Consider the following 20,140-nt stretch of genomic DNA (forward strand, 5'->3'; position numbering starts at 1 on the left):
TTGGCTAAATTTGACCAGAAGAGATAGAATAATAGGACTCATCTTCAACACTCAGGACATGTTCAGTTTTTTTAGGTAAGTGTAGGCTGTAAGAACAGTACAGGTAGACCAAGGTGCAAATATGACAAGCAGATTACAGCAGATGTTGGATGTAATAGTTACATAGAAATGAAAACTTTAGCACAGGATAGCGTGGCATGGAAGCTACATCAAACCACTCAATCATTTTCCCCCAGCTACTTTTATGGTTTCAGAGACGCCAGAATGCCCCGCATAAGGCAGACATTTTCTGAGCACCTTCGAATTCCAGCAGTGGACTGTGCTAGGATCGACCCACCATTTTGAGCTCAGAAGGCCTGTGCTCCATCTGAACTAGGCTTACTCAGCCCGGATATTATTATTATTATTATTATTATTATTATTATTATTATATGAATAAATAATGCTGAAGGTATAAAATAACAGACAATGTTAACATTACAAGTCAGGAAAAATGTCACTTAGAAGCCATCACATATCCACGTGTCCTTCCTTTGTTACTTATGACAATATTCTAAATTTTAAGTCATATCTACGTGAACATTAGAGTAAATATATAGTTGTCAGAAGGGAGTTAAGGGTTATGTCGACAGGCTCTGTATTTATATACATATCTCATTCCTTGGTAGTCTGGTTAGCAATTCATTCAAATAAGGTGACCATCTGTTGAAGGAAGTACCGGTATGTTTGAAGATATTCAACACTCTTGAAAACTATTTGTGAGATGGAAATAATCGCACACCTGAAATTACAGTGTCTCATCATAATTTCTTTGCTCCAGCAAGCCGGGTGCGGTTGTATACGAGCCTCCTCCAGTTTGTCCTATCAATCCACAGATGCTGCCCATATATGCGATGCCAGTTCACATCTAATTTCAAGGTCCTTCAATATCTGTTTTTCCCAAACATCGTGAGGTCTTCCTCTTGGTCTCTTCCCAGGAACTCTGTGGTCAAAGTATGTTCGAGGAGTCCTGTGAAGGTCCATTCTTTTCATGTGACCATACCATTGCAATCTCTTCACTTCTAGAGTCTCCAGCAAGCTTCTTTCCAATCCAAGCTGTTGCCGGATATCCACATTCCTTATCTTATCCATTTTGTTTTTTGTAGACAAGAACGGAGGAACTTCATTTCTGTTGCTTGAAGAAGACTGTTGGTCCAGTAAGTGTTGCTGCTTCCAGGCCATACGTCAAAATACTAAGATATATTTTGTACAAGCTGATCTTGGAAACTAACGGAAATGTTTCATCCCTACGTATTTGGCGTACAGCGTGATAGAATGTGGGAGCCTTCTGTATTCTGTTGCTAATCTTTTGATGTGTGGTATTGTCTGATGACAGCACTACCTAAATACTGGAAGTTGTCTACAATATCCATCTTATCACCAAGCTAACTGTCTTCGTTTTGCTGATTTTGAGACCTAAGGTTGTAAATGTTTCCTGCCAGAGATCTAGTCTTGTTTGTACTTCCGAAATTACAGTGTCTAGGACTAATATTAGGTGTAAAGAACAATGTAAACTTTCTTCCGAAACAGAACTTTAACAACTCTTAGGACATGGAAGTTGAACCATCAGATTGCCCATACAGTCTTGATTTAAGTTATGATCTGTTAACTTACAGAACGCAACAATTACGTGTACATGCTGTAGGGTATGTAGTCTACAAGAGACACATTATGCTACTTTTTCAGTTTTACTACCGTGCTGGATGAGGTTCTTTCTTACCTCTCCAATATTTCTGAAACATACCAGTATCCTACAATATCCATCACTGTTAAGGATGTTCATAAAATTTCCCCAAAAGAGGTCAAACCTTAGTGATGAGAACCAAGAACCGATTATTTTGTAAAGTAAATGGCAAGTTATTTGAAACGCTAAGTCACTAACTAAAGAATGATGGAAAAGAACTTTGAAAGTTCCGAGGTATTGTATTCAATCTCCCCTAAATATGACAGCCTCTAAAACGTCTCTGCTACAAAACAAAAATATAGTTTTTTGTGCAAACTTGTGTCATTCCAGAGACATGTAAGAAATAATGCCAGATTTCTTTAAGATTGTCATTCTGCGAGTAAATGTAATTTTACCGATTAGGCCCTACTTGTTACAAAAGTAATTTGTAATCTAGTAAAATATTTCCAAGATAACTAATTCAGCTCGGTTACTCTTTCTTGCACTATTCCCATCACTGCGTACTACCGATTTGTAGACTACTAAACATTTTCTTATTGGAACAACAGGAGCAATCCAATTGGACTTCAGTGTTACGCTACATATACAACAGGATTATCAAAATATGCATTTCAGCCATTGAAGTACATTTTAAAAAATCTACAGTAGCCACTATTCTTTGCTGTATTCATTCTAAGTTTTAGTTCCTTTCTTGCAACTTTGGACGTGATATCTTCTTTCACCATACGGTATCATGGGATCAAAATTTATAGGTTCTTTCCAATACAGTCCCTGTACCAATACAGAGTCTCTTTGGTCACGTGCAACATGAACAGTCCTTTCCAGCACAGTCAAAATTGCGTCCACGTATTCATCCATGGACTACAGTTGGACTTTCCAACCAACACTCTGCATCGATCCCAACTGTCCGAAGTAGTCCGCAGCCTAAAGCATATACAGTACTGATCCATATATTTGCGACATGCGCAGAAACACAATCATTGTCTCCTGATATACACTTGCGATACCTTAATCGGATGTTAGGTTATTGAGGTTATTATGGAAAATGGCTTTACAATCTTCATCCAGTGAATATCAAGAAGAGCTATTTTTTGCAAATATATATTTTTTTAATCATTTAGGTACCAGTAATTAATGTCTTATCTTTTAGTTATTTATGTATTGTGTTATGTTAGACCTACTATATATCATGGTCCAAAATCTACAAGGTTATCACAATATAACTGAAAAACTATGCATTTTTCAGAAGAAACTGTCCCTCAGAACGATGAAAAGGACTTGCACAGCAATATATAATAAGTATTTCTTATCCACCTATTCAATACAAATCACCTTTATTGGTGTTTACATTTTCATACACTTAATTCTTCTAAGGGACATGTTTCGCACTTATAAAGAGCAAAATGGATCATTGTCTCTTCACAATTCAGCTTGCGGGCACTATTTTAACTTACATTCTACGTCACAGAAGTTGCATTTCAATTTTCGTTTTTCCGCAAGAATGATGTCCAGCTTGGTGCTATTTTTATAGAAAACCATTTACTACTGTTTTTAAGACGAAGATTCAATAATAGTTTCAGACAAGGTTTTGAATGGACACCGATAATTTTAAATGTTCAGGTTATCACGTTTTTGAATTTTTTAAAAGTTTTTTTTATAGATGTGATGTAATTAGATTTTTAGACTACTGTAATTTTAATTTTGACTAGTCTTTTTAATGTTTACAACTGTTCACAAACATCATTTTAAGATTAAAATTAATGGCTGAAGATGCTCTTTATAAGAGCGAAACATGTCCCTTAGAAGAATTAATTGTATGAAAATGTAAATACCAATAAAGGTGATTTGTATTGAATAGGTGGATAAGAAATACTTATTGTATATTGCTGTGATTAACATTATTCAATACGGAACAAACATGAGGATAATGACCTGTAATGAGGACTTTTTTTTGGTATTGCCACATTAGCTGCGGAGATGCTGAAGAAACTGTAAATATACTTCAAATACGAGAGCAACAAAGCGGTAAGGAAGAAAACGTGGAATATGAGAAATTCGGACAATTCTGAAACGTATACAAGTTTTCCCATTCTCTTATTTTCATTTCATATTTTGTGTTTAAATACAGAGATAAAGTATACGGTAGGTAAAGTGCTGGATGGAAACTTGTTTATAGGCCTCACTATATATATTTCGTGCTAATAGGGTCTAGATTACAAAACTATAATTGTATAATTACGGAAATACTGCGTTAGTTAATATTTTAAGGGGAGAGTGAAAGGCCTATCCTGCCAATGTTAAAAATAAGAAGATTATGTTCCTATATTTTTGGAACCAATGAAGGTACGACTGAATTTTTACACCTGACATGTCTACATTATGTGTACTGAAGCAGAATATATAGAAACCAAAAGAACGAGATAATTTTTTTAAAGATGCCTTTTTTGTTTTTACACAAAATATTTGTAGACGGGCACCCCTTACTTCATGTCTATGGAAACCTGTGCTATGATTCAGTAAGGACAGTAAAATATAATAAAGCATCTCACAAAGTTTTGTGTATGTATCAGAAGTAGTTATTCAGATACAGGAACATTAATTGTAAAAAAAAAAAAAAAAGTCATTGAGAAAATCAGGTTTAAAACTTGAAATTATAAGAACTCTCTCAGATTTTTTACTTAAGGCTCAAAAGCACCCAGCAGCAGAGTCAGCATCCTCTTCCTGGTACCCCTCCTTGTCTGAAAACCTGTTCCTTCAGGATGACCTTGTTGCTTTGGTGTTGTGTGAATGCTGCAGCCTTTACTGCTGTGCCTTGGCAATTTGTTTAAATGTTGCAGTCCCTTCATAGTATGACAGCAAGGGTTGATGTTGAGATGCAATAAAACTCTTCCCATGTTCCCATCATTAAATGATGGCACAGCATCACTGACTCTCCATTTCAAAGTTCTTAACCCCACAAATACATTTTTGGGCACTAGTCCAGATATTGTTGACTCATTGGGATTATGAGTGTACCCAAGTAGACACTTTCTGAGAAAGCTTCCATAACTGCTTCAGGTATAGAATTCTTGTGTTCAAAACACACTTCTGAAACTTCAGCCTTCTGGAACTTGCACCATATTTCAGGTTCAGGTGGGTAACGTGAATGTAATGACTGCCTGTCACTTGAGAGTTTGTGGAAGTATGTGGCCTAGACTGCTTTCTTCATATTTTCTGAATTGTTTACATTATTTCTGAGTGCCATGCCATAATACTGCTGAAGTTAAATTTATTGTTTTATCAGTCAGTCGACCCCTCAGTAGCTTCACATCTGACAATACAGTGGTGCGCAGTTTGTTTCAATTTTCGAAGCCATGTGCCCATCCTCCTCTGAACATGTCCAACACACTCCACTTTATCTCAGTATCCCCATATGGCTTTGATTCAGCGACACTTTTAGGCTTTAAAATCACCATCCCCTAGAAACTGTGTATAACGAACACCCCTTTCTTTGAGCGAGCGACAATATTTTCACTGCAGCATCAGCTTCCATTCCTCCATTAGTTCCTTCATCGTTTTTCTGACAGTTTTCATGTTCACTATTTCTACAGAACCTATAGCAATGTTTTTAAGTGCCTCATAATCAATTACTTTGCCTGTGTCTATGCTTGTAATTGTGGCAACTGAGATTTTACGTGTGGCTTCGTTTCTGCCATGTCCCATCAGATGCAAGAGGTAAATAACTATTTCCTTCATTTCAATGGCCTCCTTTGCTGCAGCCTTCATTGATAAGAAACAGATTCAACAGCTCCTCCTACAACTTAAGTGTACTTCTGCATTCTGGCAGGAGGTGCTGGAAGATTCATGAGAGCAGAAAAGTTGAGCTGCACTGAGACCTTTGCCAATAGCTCTCATGGCATAGAAGAGTCTAACATTAGCCTCATACATCCTGTTCTTGCATTCTTCTGAAGTAAAAAAATTACTGCCTTTACAGTTGGTGCAAATAATTGCAATCCTTGCAAGTCCACTTCTTGCTGAAATATTTTCCTCTACAGTTACTTGCCCATCACAAAGGTTACAACATAAAAAAATCAGTCAAAACTTCACTAAAAATATTCATATCAAGTAAAACATGACCTAAATCATAACTACTATTCTCTGAAATTTCATCTAATGTTCCCCGTTCTTCAAAATGTTTACCTAATTTAGATTCACTTGCACTGGTAGTGGGCGTGTATCCTCTTGTCTGGTGTCACATTTTGACAATCTGTTTCTACACTTAGTATTTTTACACAGGGATTGAGATCGATTTGAGTACACTTACCATATTGAATACAATCCCCGTTTACATGTATTTGAATGTTGTATTGAATCCGCCAGGCAACATCGACGTATACGAACGATGCAGAATTGTAATAAAATCAATATTACATACATTCTTAAATCAATATAACTAATCGCGACCTGATCGATTGTAATGTTTATATTTTCCTACGTACTGAAGTGTAAAGTATAAAATAAAGGTTAAAAATTAAGGATGGATGTAAAAAAAGCACTTCTGCGGATGACAATTTGTCATTTCATGATTTTAAGTTTCATAAAAAAATGGGAAGAGAGAAGGGCACGGCAAAGAGAATAAATTTCTTTCAGCAATTGCAAGTTCAGAATTGTGCTCACTTGCAATCAACTCTAAAAACTAAAAAACACTGAAAGAAATGCTGTTGGGTTAAAGAGGAGTCACGAGTGGTGGAACGAGTTGTGAAATACAACTTCACAGAACAGGACTGGCTGGAAAATTTTAGGATGAGTTATGGAACATTTCAATATATATCTGAAAGTCTACAACTGTACCTTAAACCCAGTGGATTTTGTGTAAGGCAACCCATTTCTGTTGAAAAGAAAGTTGCCATTGCCTTATACAAACTTGCATCATGTGCAGAGTATAGCATGGTTGCAAATCAGTTTGGGACAAGTCAAATGTACACAAATGTGTATATGATGTATGTGAAGTGTTATTCTTAGAATTTAAAGACGACTAGTCAAACCTCCCTTCTGTGGACACCGTCGGTTCCAAGGGAAAATGTCAGTTACGAGAGGTGTCCGCTAAAACAAGTTCGTCAAAATCTGACATTTTAACGGCAAAGAACATCCACCTTAAACATAAGCGTACATATCTTTATTTTTTATTCTAAGTCATTTCTGTGTTAGTATTTTATAGAGAGTTATTGTAAGCGATTTTACATCATTTACAAACATTGCAGCTTCGTGAAGTAATCCATTGTTACTCATGTTTAACAGACAACTGAAATGCTATGGTATTTCTGTCTCACGAATTAGCACCTGTACTGTCTTTTCCTTCTCAAGTTGATTACCTGAGCTCTACCTTATCAGCGGCAATCCGAGTTATGAATAGAAAGATGCAAGAAGGGAAGAAAATCCCCAGGTAACTTGTGAGTCAACAGTCTCTGGCAGCATTTCTGGGCAATTAGAATTCTCAGAATAGGTCTGTACACCACTAGGTAGAACTGCATTCCGATGTACCTCCTCTCCCCTTGCTCGCGATATAGTACAAACATTCAAAAGGTATTTCCTTATGCCTGAAGAATGGTTTTAAAAGAAAGGATGACATGTGGTCCGGCATAATAAATTGTCTGGCAACGTGTGAAGTGTCCGCTTAAGTCAAGTGGACGGGACAAATTACGATGTCCGCTGTCTGGAGTTCGAAGTGTCCGCTAAAATGAGGCCAATTTAACACTTGTCTTCCGTAAAATAAAGTCAGTTCCGAGGAAAATCGTCCGTATAGGGAGGTGTCCGCTGAATAAGGGTGTCCGTTAGGGCAGGTTCAACTGTACCTATCTTTACCAAATGCAGTAGAAGTCCAGGAGATAACTTTCGGTTTTGAAAGTATGTGTGGTATTCCAAATGTAATTGGTGCCATAGATGGAATGCACATTCCAATTTTACCCCAACAGAAGATTATTGTGATTTTGTTAATCGCAAGGGCTGGCCATCTTATAATATGATGGCAGTTGTTGATCATTTATACAGGTAAATATATTTACTGGCTTAGTATATTATTTGTTATTAAGCAAACTGTAGGCCTAAATGCCTTTATGTGCATGTTTCACTCCCAAAACAATCCTGCATTTTAATGTTTAAAAATGTTAAATAATTTCATATATTTTTATTTTATGCACTGAACTAACAGCACCTTCTCTTTAACTTTACAGGTTCATGTATGCTACCGGCCAACATGCAGGAAGTAGTCATGATGCATCTGTATTGAAAGATTCTAATTTATACAAGCATGCAGATACATTGTTACCTCAAAGTAGTATTACGATTGAGGGAACAGAAATACCCTGTATGCTATTAGGTGACCCAGCATATCCATTGTTGCCTTGGTTAATGAAAGGATACAGAAGCAATGCAACCCCAGAAGAAGAGTCCTTCAATGTATACTTAAATCTTAGAGCCGTCGTCGAAAATGCATTTAGCAGACTGAAAGCAAGCTTCAGGTGCTTATCGAAGAGAGTGGACGTGAATTATAAATTTGTTCCTAATGTTGTTATGGCATGCTTAATATTGCATAATATAATAAAACTAGAAAAGACAGTTCTAATCATAAATGGCTTGAAACAGTAGAATAAGCAGAATCGGAGTTTCCTCAATCTCGTCGCATAGTCGCCAGGGACTATGACGATTTGAATGGATCACGAATTAGAGATGCTCTCAAAAATTATGTCAGTGTATCCACAGAGAAGATCCAGATTATTGTATTTTTTTTTGCATTGAATAACCTGTTTTATTTATAATGTATAGTCTAATTATAATAAAGTACACGGTAGAAATTCAGTAAGACTTACATTACTTTTATTGCATGATAAGGATGTAATATGTTGGAAATCTTAAGTGGAATACCTTGCGGAGGAGCGATGTGTTCACTGCGACAGTTAAGAACCCACCCGCCGTCCCCCAGAAATATTTTTGCTTTTATAACCTAATAGAAGTTATCACGCGCCATAGTCCATCGCCTAACTACGTACCAGCATTTCCATTGGGTGAGACGCTATGGGATATGACGTCACTCCTAGCAATGAAGTAAGTGAATTCCGTTACCAACCCGCGCACAAGAAATACACAACTGCCCAGACCAATGGAGGTGTCAGGCGGGATACTACAGGCCTAGGGCCGCTTCTAACCTGGGGGCTTAAGCCCCCAGACCAATGGTCTAACCAGTCCAGACCAACGGTCTAACCAATCCAGACCAATGGCTTTGTCACTGGCCAATGGTCTAACCAATCCAGACCAATGGCTTTGTCACGCGGGATACTAGAGGCCTAAGGCCGCTTCTAACCTGGGGGCTTACGCCCCCAGACCCCTTTTGCTTGATCCAGACCAATGGTCTAACCAATCCAGACCAATGGCTTTGTCACTCACCAATGGTCTAACCAATCCAGACCAATGGCTTTGTCATGAGATTCGTAAATAAAAGTAGCACCGCTGCACTAATGAGATTCGTAAATAAAAGTAGCACCGCTGCACTAGGACTAGTTCTTTTTATGAACAGTTGGCAGCTCTGTCCACCGCACGATCAAGTCCTTCGCAAGAAGCGAGCGAGAGAGAAACAAATGACAGTGCAATCACGCCTGGATGCGTAGCGCTGGAAAAATGTAAGGTGTTCTGAACTTTTGCCGAAATAAAGATCATTTATTAGCTTTAAGGTATTTTTGCACCTTTAGGCCAATCTCTGTCATGAGAACAGTGGCCCCAGAGGAGCCACACTCCCTTCGAGAGGCTCTTTTCTATCGCTGCGGCGCACACTGTTCGCACGGCAAGAAAAAAGTCATTTAGGGGTTCTAAAATGCAAGAAATACTTTACAATAACCTCACTTTTCCTCAAATCCTCCTTTGCTTTACTGAGAAAGTATTTCAAATGCAAGGAATACTTCATGGTAACCTCACTTTACCTCAAATCCTCCTGCCTGGGGCTTAAGCCCCCAAACCACCTTTGCTTTACTGCACAAATATTTAAAATGCAAGAAATATTTCACAATAACCTCTCTTTTCCTCAAATCCTCCTACCTGGGGGCTCAGGCCACCTTTGCTTTACTGAATGAATATTTAAAATGCAATAAATACTTCACAATAACCACTCTTTTCCTAAAATACTTCAAAATTTATTAATAATTTTAAAAACAATTGAAACAAACATACACTTCACTTAATGGAGAGGAGGGTATAGTTGACCAGCGGCCTTAATAAACTCGTGCACACGAATATCTAAGGGGAAGTTGGATTTAAACAGGAACTCTGCGAGATACCCGACAAAGTGGGCCTTCTTCCTTCCAAATCCTGGAACCGAGAAACTCCCATGCTTCATATGGCACCACCTATTTTCGATGTTTTGCATGTGAACAGGAGGCCTATCATTAGGCATAACACTCCTATTCCGCCTGTTCACACGCCCGTTGCGACCACTGTCTATAAATTGAACCGAATGGTTGACCTGTAAATGCAGAAAACGTTCGTCCTCCAGGCAATCGTATGCCTTCCAACAGTCACTGATGATTGTTCCTGGCAAAACCCATTCCTGAATGACTACCAGCAACGTATCCTTATCACGTCTTTGAACAGGCACAACAAAAAAGTTTTTACAGTTGCCCCGTTCAACACCACCAAGCACCCACTGTCCCTCAGTATGCCGTCCTCTGTGGTATTTCGACTTATCGAACTTTTGTCAATTTCAACGAAAACGCCGGGAACACCGATTTTTCTGCTTGTTGGTGTGTACCTAATGAATACACACCTCCCAGGCATATTTATACTTTGTTTACTAAAATAAGTACGATCAAACTACACGGAAGCACTTCCAGAGACACTAATTCACACGGAATTAAACTTTCTTCACACAAAAACAAGCATAGCGGCAGACCAGGGGGGCTCATTCCCGACTCCCGCGCTTTGCTTCCAGCGTAACATCGCCTCATGCTGACGTCACGTGGAGGTCTCATGTCGGCAGCTGTAGCATTGAACGATAAGGAACTCGCTTTCAGTATAGGTCTATTTTGCGGTACGCAGTCTTGTAACATTTTCCGTATTGTGTTGATTATTGTGTTAAAGATGATTAAGGTTTCTAAATATAAAGTTAATTGTGCTACGGCACAATGTACTAAATACAGATCGAAAATAACTGGTGTCTTGTACCACAGATTTCCAAAACGTGAGGAGCGCAGTAAATTACAAGGAGTCTGAAAATATCGCGGTTTTGACATTTGATGAAATTAATACAGACGGACGTATTTCATACGATTCATCTGATGACCGCATACTAGGGCCTCACAGCAACGTTAGGTAGCGATGATTCGAGGGCTCTTTGCTGCATAGAAGCAACCCAATTTTTTATGATTTCGACGTGACAATGGCGTCGGAGTTGTTAATAAACATAATTAGTAAACTTGAGGCTTGTGACATTCATATTGTCGCAGTAACTTGTGACATGGGGGGCAAAAATACCAAAGTGTGGAAGGAAATAGACGTGCACAAGGACAAGAGCTCTTTTGCCAATCCAGTGGATGATAAAAGGAAGGTGTGGGTGTTCTGTGATGTACCAAGGCTACACTAGTTGGCCTTGGATGTACCCCACATCTTGAAATTATTGAGAAACCACTTTTTAGACGAAGGTTTGACGTTAGCTGATGGTTCAGAATTTCCGAAATAGACAATAGAACACCTATTACAAACTCAAACAGGTGACCTATCAACTACCCATCATATTAATGAGGCTCATTTGAGTCTAACAGACAGATTCCGTCAGAATGTGAGAATGGCTGCGCAGTTATTTTCCAGGAGCACAGCTCTGGCAGTGCGGTATACTTAAAACAAGGACGCTAAAAGCAACTTTATCGAGCTAGTCAATGACACTTTCGACGTGTTGACCTCCAGGGAGCCTAAAGATGAAAATATTCCCCTTAGGAGTGGATACGGCTTAAACTTAAGGAGCGCTTTCTGGAGGTGATTACCTGATTAGGCCTACACAAGTGAGATTTAGTCAACGGAAAACTTTACTGAAAATAATTCATCGCCGAGTGATACGGGTATTTTTCATCCTGATACTGATAATGAAGAAGATTTCTTGCGCTTCGTAAGCGATGAACTATGTATAGGTGTTTTTGAGGGGCCGTTAACACCTTTACCCGTAGATGAACAAGAAGAAACGTTGGAGTTGTTAAGGATGGAAGACTTGTCAGGACTTCGAAATTGAAAACATAAACCAGGATGCAATTAAGTACCTAGCAGACTACTTGGCATTCAAATGTCACTCTGTTTATGACAGTTTGGGTGATAAAGGTGAAATGTTTGCCTTGCCAAAGGAAGTGCCTCACGACTGGTTATTAATCATTTCAAAAGGAGGCCTTACTCGTCCAACCGAAGAATGGTATCAAAAATTATGGAGTTTGAGGTACTCTTTGGTAGTTTTCACGGGCTTTATATTTCTAAATGTGAAAGAGTACCGGTAATGCAGACTTTGACTTCTATAATAAATCAAAATTTCCAGAACTTGACGACAATATTATATCGTTGTACGTCAGAACTTTCATTAGAATACGTCACCTCAACAAAAAGCATCATATAAGTGATATGAAGAAGTATTCAGCGCAAAAGAGTCGACTGTGGGCAGTTTCACCTTCTTCAACAACTTCCTAAGTCATCAAAACGTGAGTTTTAAATGCAATTAAACCAATAATTATTCCAGTGTTTCTATGTATGTATTGTTCTAACAGCCGGCTTTTAAGATGTAATTACTCAGAGTTTCTTCTATTTTCTATCAACAGTATTATATCGCTGATTGCAGGTGGTATGTAAAGTACCACTTTATTATAATAACGCCAAACTTTTAATTATTTATCGGAAATTATCGAGGTCTATGCTGCATGCAGGCAATGCAGGCGCGCGCTTCGAGCCCTCCGGGCTACGTCACGCGTGATCAACCAATGAGAGCGCTGTGAGCGGGAATGGCCTACCTATTATACTCTACCTACCTTGGCGGCAGACATTTGAAATGAAACAGAAGAGGAACGAAAATTGAGCGCTCTGTGTATTTGGCTCTATCAACGGCTCTATTGATAGGTGAAAACCACAGCCTTCTACGTGCAGTAGTTTGAGATATTCGTAAATAAAGAGATGCATATCCAAAATCAACCAGTCTGACGGAAATGCAAGTAATGTTATAAAATTAAAAATAAAATACTTCTGGCAGTCCCACAGAGATAATATAAATACCATTTATTCTTTCAAACTGCCCTTAAGTAAAAGTGTTATTGCTTAAGAGGGGTTGTGGGAAGGGGGGGGGGGGGGAATGGATGGTCTAATATCAAGCAAACTTTGTATCCTTTCTCTTGCATTTTTTAGTTTCCATTGGACTATGTTACTCCGATTCCATGGAGAAAGAAGGTAAACTTTCATGCCATGAACGAGAATCCATACAGTCTTTTCAGCTTGGACTTAGAGCACTTTTGTGCAGTTTACACTTACGAAAAATTACCATCACGTTTTTATGAGTTTTACGTTGTAGAAACTGATCCATAGATAATTTTCAATACGTCTTCTACACTGTTACAAAAGTCCACAAATAATCAGAGAATCCATTCCAAAATAACCCAATCGTGTATCAATCCAGTTGACAATACGGTCAGAGAATGTGTATAGACCAATAAGTGAATAAGTCCATGTAGTCATGTACTGGCAATAAATTCGAGTATTGGAAAGAACTTTATGATGAAACCCGTGTACAGCCATTCTTGTTTGCACGTGTCCGAGGCTTCTGGTTTGGTTGGACCCGTCCATTTTCTCTCCATCATGGCATCAGTTGAATAAAATTCAAGCCGATTTCTTCACTTTTCTTCTTCCTTTCCTCATGAATCTGTATACTTTTTCTTGTTGGGAGAAAAGGCTTAAATTTCAAGTCTTCGAAGAAGAAAGACTCCTTAGCCTGTACATACACTAATCTGGATTGTATTTATTGGTAGACACTGCTCTCTTCAGACAGACCCATCTTGCTTTGATTTTCTCAATGATGACAAGGCGATAGTACAACAGAATGATATATGACAAGTCAGAGTTATAAATAAACGTTCACCGTTCAACAGGTAGCCTACTATGCCGCACGAGTTCCTACTACAATAGGCTACCTACTTGAAAATCTGTCAAACGCATCCGGATATTCACGCATAGTTCGAATTGCGTAACGCTGGCTAGTAAGTTGAAAATTAATAAAGACTCTGCTTAGGAAATTATACATCCAAAGGAATTTCATAGCACTCTCCTTCTCGGATATAAAATTACCGGCTACCGGTAGTAACGTTTGAAATAATGGACTACTATAAGCTATACCGTATTAATTTATTCACATCATTAAGAAGTTATACTTCCTCACATACCGTACGGTACTCCCATTAAACCTAAGGTGTGGAGTTCAACACAACTTCAGGAAATTGCATTGGAGGACGTCGAAGATTAGACATTTAAGCTCCCGTTCAAGAAATTTGAACAGCACGGACCCATTAAGTTTAAAAAGAAACGATTGTCAACAACGTATTTCGGTCGCTATACGATCCACTAACGCACCAGAAATCTCTACAATACATTACATAGCCTGGAGCCTACACATACCTGCAAGCTCCGGAGACGATGCTTCTTGCAGCGAAGAACAAACAGAAGTGGGCAGCAGACTTGAACATCTGACGTTAACATGAGCAAAGAGAATCAGAGAATCAGCATGAGTGCACAGAGTGAAAAGTCCACGGCAAAGAGAATGAGTAGAACGGCGCGGACGGCGAACTACCGCTTAAAAATTCGAATGCGTACGGAGCAACCCGAAGATTTCTGAAGTCTCCGGTTGCGAAGTGCAAGAATGAATGAATGAATGAATGAATGAACGAACTATTTTAACTGATCTGAACTTGAACTCAACCATATAAATACTCTTTGCGCCAGATGTTTATGATCCTGTCCTGTCACATACTCTTTGCTTTGGTCATCAAAGTCATGGTGTTGTTGCGGGTAATTTGAATAATGAATGTAAGTAACAAGAAAGAGGTTGTTTGGTATTTTAACGGTTATATGTGAAAATAGAGAAACTTACTAGTAGATCTGTTACCGAGAAATAGGCAGTGCCACGATATATTTGAGATCCATCGTCTTCTGTAAAGCATAGGCCTACAGAGGTTAGAAGTGTCATCGAAGTGACTTAAAGCTGAATTTCATCCTGTAATACTTGATAATGATATTGTGGTATAACAAGACTAATATTGTGAGCATCCCATGGCAGTAATCGTTATTTTCGCGCATGTTTATGGCATTTGCTTGCTAGTATCATTCAGTTTGTGCCGTACATCAAACGCAGGACTGAATGTTCAGAAATACGCCACACGCAATCAGTCAGTCAATCTTGACTACCGTTTAGCCCTAGCTATATGACTCCTAATTTCGGTTTCACACTGAATAATAATAATAATAATAATAATAATAATAATAATAATAATAATAATAATAATAATAATAATAATAATAATAATCACTGTGAATCTGTGATCTGTCCATGCTTGCCGGTCGTGGGCAAGCCTTAAAAATGCTATTTGCTTTACGTCGCACGACACAGGTAGGTCTTATGGTGACGACGGGATAGGGAAGGAAGCGGCCGTGGCCTTAATTAAGGTACAGCCCCAGCATTTGCCTGGTGTGAAAGTGGGAAACCACGGAAAACCATCTTCAGGGCTGCTGACAGTGGGGTTCGAACCCACTATCTCGCGGATGCAAGCTCACAACTGCGTGGCCCTAACCGCACGGCCAACTCGCCCGGTCGTTCACATCTTGTCCACTTGTACTGAACCCCCTTTTCTTCAAGTTATCCCTGGACCTTCCCACTCCTGATCGTAGCCTGTTCAGGGACTTCCACGCCAACCAGCTTTCATAACGTCCAGGCAGTTAACTGCTCATCTGCTGGTATCCGTCTGCAGAGGTGAGGGGTTCTCTTCTTCCACAGCTCCAGCCTTGCATTCTCTGGTGAGCTAATAAGCACCTCAGATGTCCTCGGGAAGCTCAGCCATTGCTGAGGCGGACTATGTCCATGCAGCGGGTGGGCGCTGTTCTGTTCGACTTTATCTCCCTTTGGCAGCTACTTCTCTACGTATACAGGGTAGTGCTATTCTGGCTAGGTAATAGAGCTTATTTGTCTGAGTAGGCTTTAAGCAACCTGTAATGAACCTGCAGTTTGTTTTTTGTTTTTTTTGCTAGTGGCTTTACGTCGCACCATCACAGATAGGTCTTTATGGCGACAATGGGATAGGAGAGGCCTGGTAGTGGGAACGAAGCGGCCGTGACCTTAATTAAGGTACAGCCCCAGCATTTGCCTGGCGTGAAAATGGGAAACCACGGAAACCATCTTCAGGGCTGTCGACAGTGGGATTAGAACCCACTCTCTCCCGGATGCAAGCTCACAGCCGCGTGCCCCTAACTGCACGGCCAACTCGCCTGCAGGTTTCATTGAGAGCCGTACCTATCTTGTCTGGCATGAGATGAACTGTACCAGACTGGGGAAGCATATTCATCAGCAGGAAAACCCAGTGCCACTTCTGATGAAGTGCAGATTGTTTAAGGATGATAACCCTGCCAATTTGCGAAGAAGATTGTTCCGTTTGGTGATTTTCATCTTATTACTCTTCTAGTGGGTTTTAAAGTACACAGTGCCATTTCCTCTCCTTGATCTGGATGTCAATCGGCTACTGACTGGTATGGTCCAAAGATTTTCATTTGAGATTATGTTTGGCCACCTCACATTTGTTATGCGAAGCAGACATCTATTAATGAACAACTCCAGCTGGTTGATATGTTTTGTAACTTTCCATGTTTCATAGTCGTATAGAAGAATCAAATTGCTGTTGAAGAGGTGAAGCGTAGTCTTCCTGGAGATGTTTCTATTCTTCCACAGAGGGTAGAGCTGGACAAACAAACTATTTGTCTTCCGAATATGGCTTTGAACATCTTCCTCTGCTCCCCGATCTGTTGTAACTATACTTCCAAGGTAGAAGAAGAATTCAACTTGCTCAATTTTCTTTCCATTTACTGTCCAGATGGTCATGACAGCACCAGTTTCCTGGGTGTGGTGTATGAGTGCTTGCCACTTCTTCCTGTCAAATGCTGGGGCTGTACCTTAAATAAGGCCATGGCTTATTCCTTCCCATTTCTAGCCCTTTCCTATCCCATCATCGCCATAAGACCTATCTGTGTTGGTGCGATGTAAATCCAATTGTAAAAAAAAATATGGGTTTTGAACGTAAGAGCTCTATCCAAGGTCACTCCCAGGTATTTTGGAGTGTGACTGTGTTGCAATTGGATACCTGACCATTCTAGATGTAACTTGTGAAGAGCTTCCCTGTTCCTCATACTTATGTCTTAGAAGGATTGGGTCTGAGTTGGTTCTGATTGTAATACCTTGACAGTTTTCTAAGGGCAGTTGTCGGATTTCTCTCCATGGATTGAAAGCCTGAGTCTTATGCACTAAGGGCTATATCATCTGCGTATAAGAAACTCGTTTTATTTGGGGTCAACGGCTGGTTCTAATTATCTCAAGTTGTGGAGATTGACTTTGTTCTTTTGAATTTTCATCGTCATCCTTGTAGCTCCCTCTTCCCACTGTGACCTGTCATTGTATTTATCCTATTATGTATGGATATGGGAATAAACTGATCACTGGTGTTGCCTTCATAGATCTCAATGCAGCATACGATACAGTGAACCATAGGAAGCTCATTGACAAGCTATACACCACCACCAAGGATATGAAACTAACAAATGTCATACGAGTAATGCTCCAGAACAGAAGGTTCTGTGTCACACTTCAAGGAAAAAAGAGTTGATGAAGGAATCAGAGAAACGGATTACCTCAAGGCATCTATACAAATGATCAGCTAGAATATCTAGAGGCAAGGCGCTTCATCTATGCTGATGACCTGCTATTGTTGCACGGGTAGGAGCTTTGAAGAGGTGGAAAGAATACTGACCAGTGTTCTTGAGAGAGTAGATAATTATTACACACAGAATCACCTGTAAACCTAATCCAGGAAAGACACAAATCTGCACATTTCATCTTCGCAACAGAGAGGCCGACAAAAGCTGAATGTTGTCTGAAAGGAGTGACACTTGAGAATTGTGATATGCCTTGGTATTTGGGAATCAAGCTTGATCTCTCCCTGAGCTTCAAGAAACATTGTGGAGAGCTGAAATGCAAGATCAGCTCGAGGAATAGTATACTGTGGAAGTTGACTGGTCCAACATAGGGGAGCAAACACTCATGTTCTGCGTTCAACTGCTTTGGGACTGTGCTTTGCTTGAGGAGAGTACGGATCATTAGCGTGGGGAGCATCTGCCCATACCAAGCTAGTGGATACAGCTCTCAACGAGTCCACCCATATTGTCACTGGGTGTTTAAGGCCTGCTCCAGTGCAGAAGATCTACCCTCTCGCTGGTATTGCGCCTCCAGCTATTCGACGCGAGGTGGCAGCTAAGAAAGAGAGACACAAGATTGAGTCAGATCCCAGACATCCAATGTATAACCACTAGATGACCACATCTCGCCTAAGATCCAGGAAGAGCTTTATGAAGAGAACAGTACCCTTCTCTACCAAACCAGAAGTTCGAGGTATATCACCCTGGAAACAAGCACTGCCAGAGGGGTTTACTTCTAAAGAAGAACGGAGTGGTGGAAGCCATTTGTCATATATCACCTGGAGGTCATTAAACCGGATGAGAAAAGGTGTGTCCAAGTGCCATAGTAATCTTGTGAAATGGGGTTATGCGGAAGATCCAAGATGTGACTGTGGAGATATCTAGACTTCACAACACCTACTCATATGTCGAGAGATTAATGACTCCTGTATCCAGGAAGATCTTATGCTTGCCACAGACCAAGTGATAAGAGCTGCAGAGTTCTGGAGAGGAAGAATTTAATGTGTCTCCCGGACACGGAAAGTAAAGTAAGTATTATGTATTTCCAGTCATGTTCATGTCTATCTATATAGGATATGATTCATCACTTGTTTGTTCATTATTATTATTATTATTAAGGTCCGGATATTGATGACATAAAGAATATTAAAAAATGCACTAAAAAATGTTAAAAATTAATGTTTAAAAACCCTTCAGAAAATACCTAGGTTAGACACAAACTTACAAAGTAAATATTATAGGCCTTTTATTTGGAGCTGCTTGAAGACAAAAATAATACACAATACAATCAATAATAGTTGAAAAAAAAAAATGGTTTGAAAAGAACTCTTAAATAATAAAACGATTTGTGAAATTAATCTACAAAAAACATTTAAAAAGTTATATACCGGGCGAGTTGGCCGTGCGCGTAGAGGCGCGCGGCTGTGAGCTTGCATCCGGGAGATAGTAGGTTCGAATCCCACTATCGGCAGCCCTGAAGATGGTTTTCCGTGGTTTCCCATTTTCACACCAGGCAAATGCTGGGGCTGTACCTTAATTAAGGCCACGGCCGCTTCCTTCCAACTCCTAGGCCTTTCCTATCCCATCGTCGCCATAAGACCTATCTGTGTCGGTGCGACGTAAAGCCCTTAGCAAAAAAAAAAAAAAAAAAAAAAAAAAAAAAAAGTTATAAGAAACAAATTGAAAAAAATAATTTCTACAAAATTTAAAATATAAATGTGATTCAGGAACAGACTTGAAAGAACAAGAATAAGACTATTTAATATTATACTGAAATATTTTATTTCAATATTTGTATAACTACTAGTTAAGGCTTTTAGACGTAATTTCATAAAATAATATGGTAACATGACAAAAGGGACAAAATGACCTAAAGAGACAAAAATCTCCAAAATATGATCGGAAAGTTCTTCAAAATGAAAGAATATGCTCTTAAAATAAATAAAAAAATACAAATAAATCAAAATAAAAAGTATGTATTTGTAATCAAGGTGCCATGAACAGTATTTGTATACATTGGAACATTGCACCTGAGCACTCAATAAAAAAATGACATGTCATAAACATCCGGGCCCTAATTATTATTATTATTATTATTATTATTATTATTATTATTATTAATTATTATTATTTTTTGTGTGTATTCTTGCAGACTATAGAACACCATATGACTTCAGAGAAATGCTTCCAAACTCTGGATGCGATAAATGTTCCTCCAAAGCTTAAGGACTGTCCTTTTGATGGTGTTCGTGTTTTGAAACGTGAGTCAGTGGATGTTCTGGCAGCATGGCATGGCAGCTTAGTCTTACTATCAAACATATCTGAGGAGATGAAGAGGAGTATTCATTTTGAAGTAAGTATTTACTCCTAGATTTGTGTAATATTGTGCACCACAGCAATATGAGCTTTTTAAGGTAATAGGTGGTTCTGTAT

General features: G+C 39.2%; 1 protein-coding gene and 1 long non-coding RNA gene across 6 annotated transcripts in view; one reads left to right on the forward strand and one right to left on the reverse strand.

Annotated features, from left to right (window-relative positions):
- LOC136882306 (uncharacterized) overlaps positions 1-14,521 on the reverse strand; it is a 42,744-nt gene extending 28,223 nt beyond the window's left edge. Inside the window, exon 1 of one of the 5 annotated variants that reach the window (XR_010861136.2) lies at positions 14,375-14,521. This is a non-coding gene — a long non-coding RNA (uncharacterized lncRNA). Of the gene's footprint in view, positions 1-8,568; positions 8,759-9,919; positions 10,177-10,211; positions 10,585-14,374 lie in introns of those variants that run through there. The other 4 variants (XR_010861140.2, XR_010861138.1, XR_010861137.1 and 1 more) reach the window with 4 other exon arrangements.
- A 181-nt stretch (positions 14,522-14,702) lies between these two features.
- LOC136882037 (uncharacterized) overlaps positions 14,703-20,140 on the forward strand; it is a 42,982-nt gene continuing 37,544 nt past the window's right edge. The window contains exons 1-2 of the mRNA XM_067154538.2: positions 14,703-14,782; positions 19,860-20,060. Of these exons, the coding sequence (XP_067010639.2) occupies positions 14,777-14,782; positions 19,860-20,060 (207 nt within the window). The 5' untranslated portion in view covers positions 14,703-14,776. The remainder of the gene's footprint in view (positions 14,783-19,859; positions 20,061-20,140) is intronic.

Source organism: Anabrus simplex, chromosome 10 (genome assembly GCF_040414725.1).
Source record: "Anabrus simplex isolate iqAnaSimp1 chromosome 10, ASM4041472v1, whole genome shotgun sequence".
Lineage (NCBI taxonomy): Eukaryota > Metazoa > Arthropoda > Insecta > Orthoptera > Tettigoniidae > Anabrus > Anabrus simplex.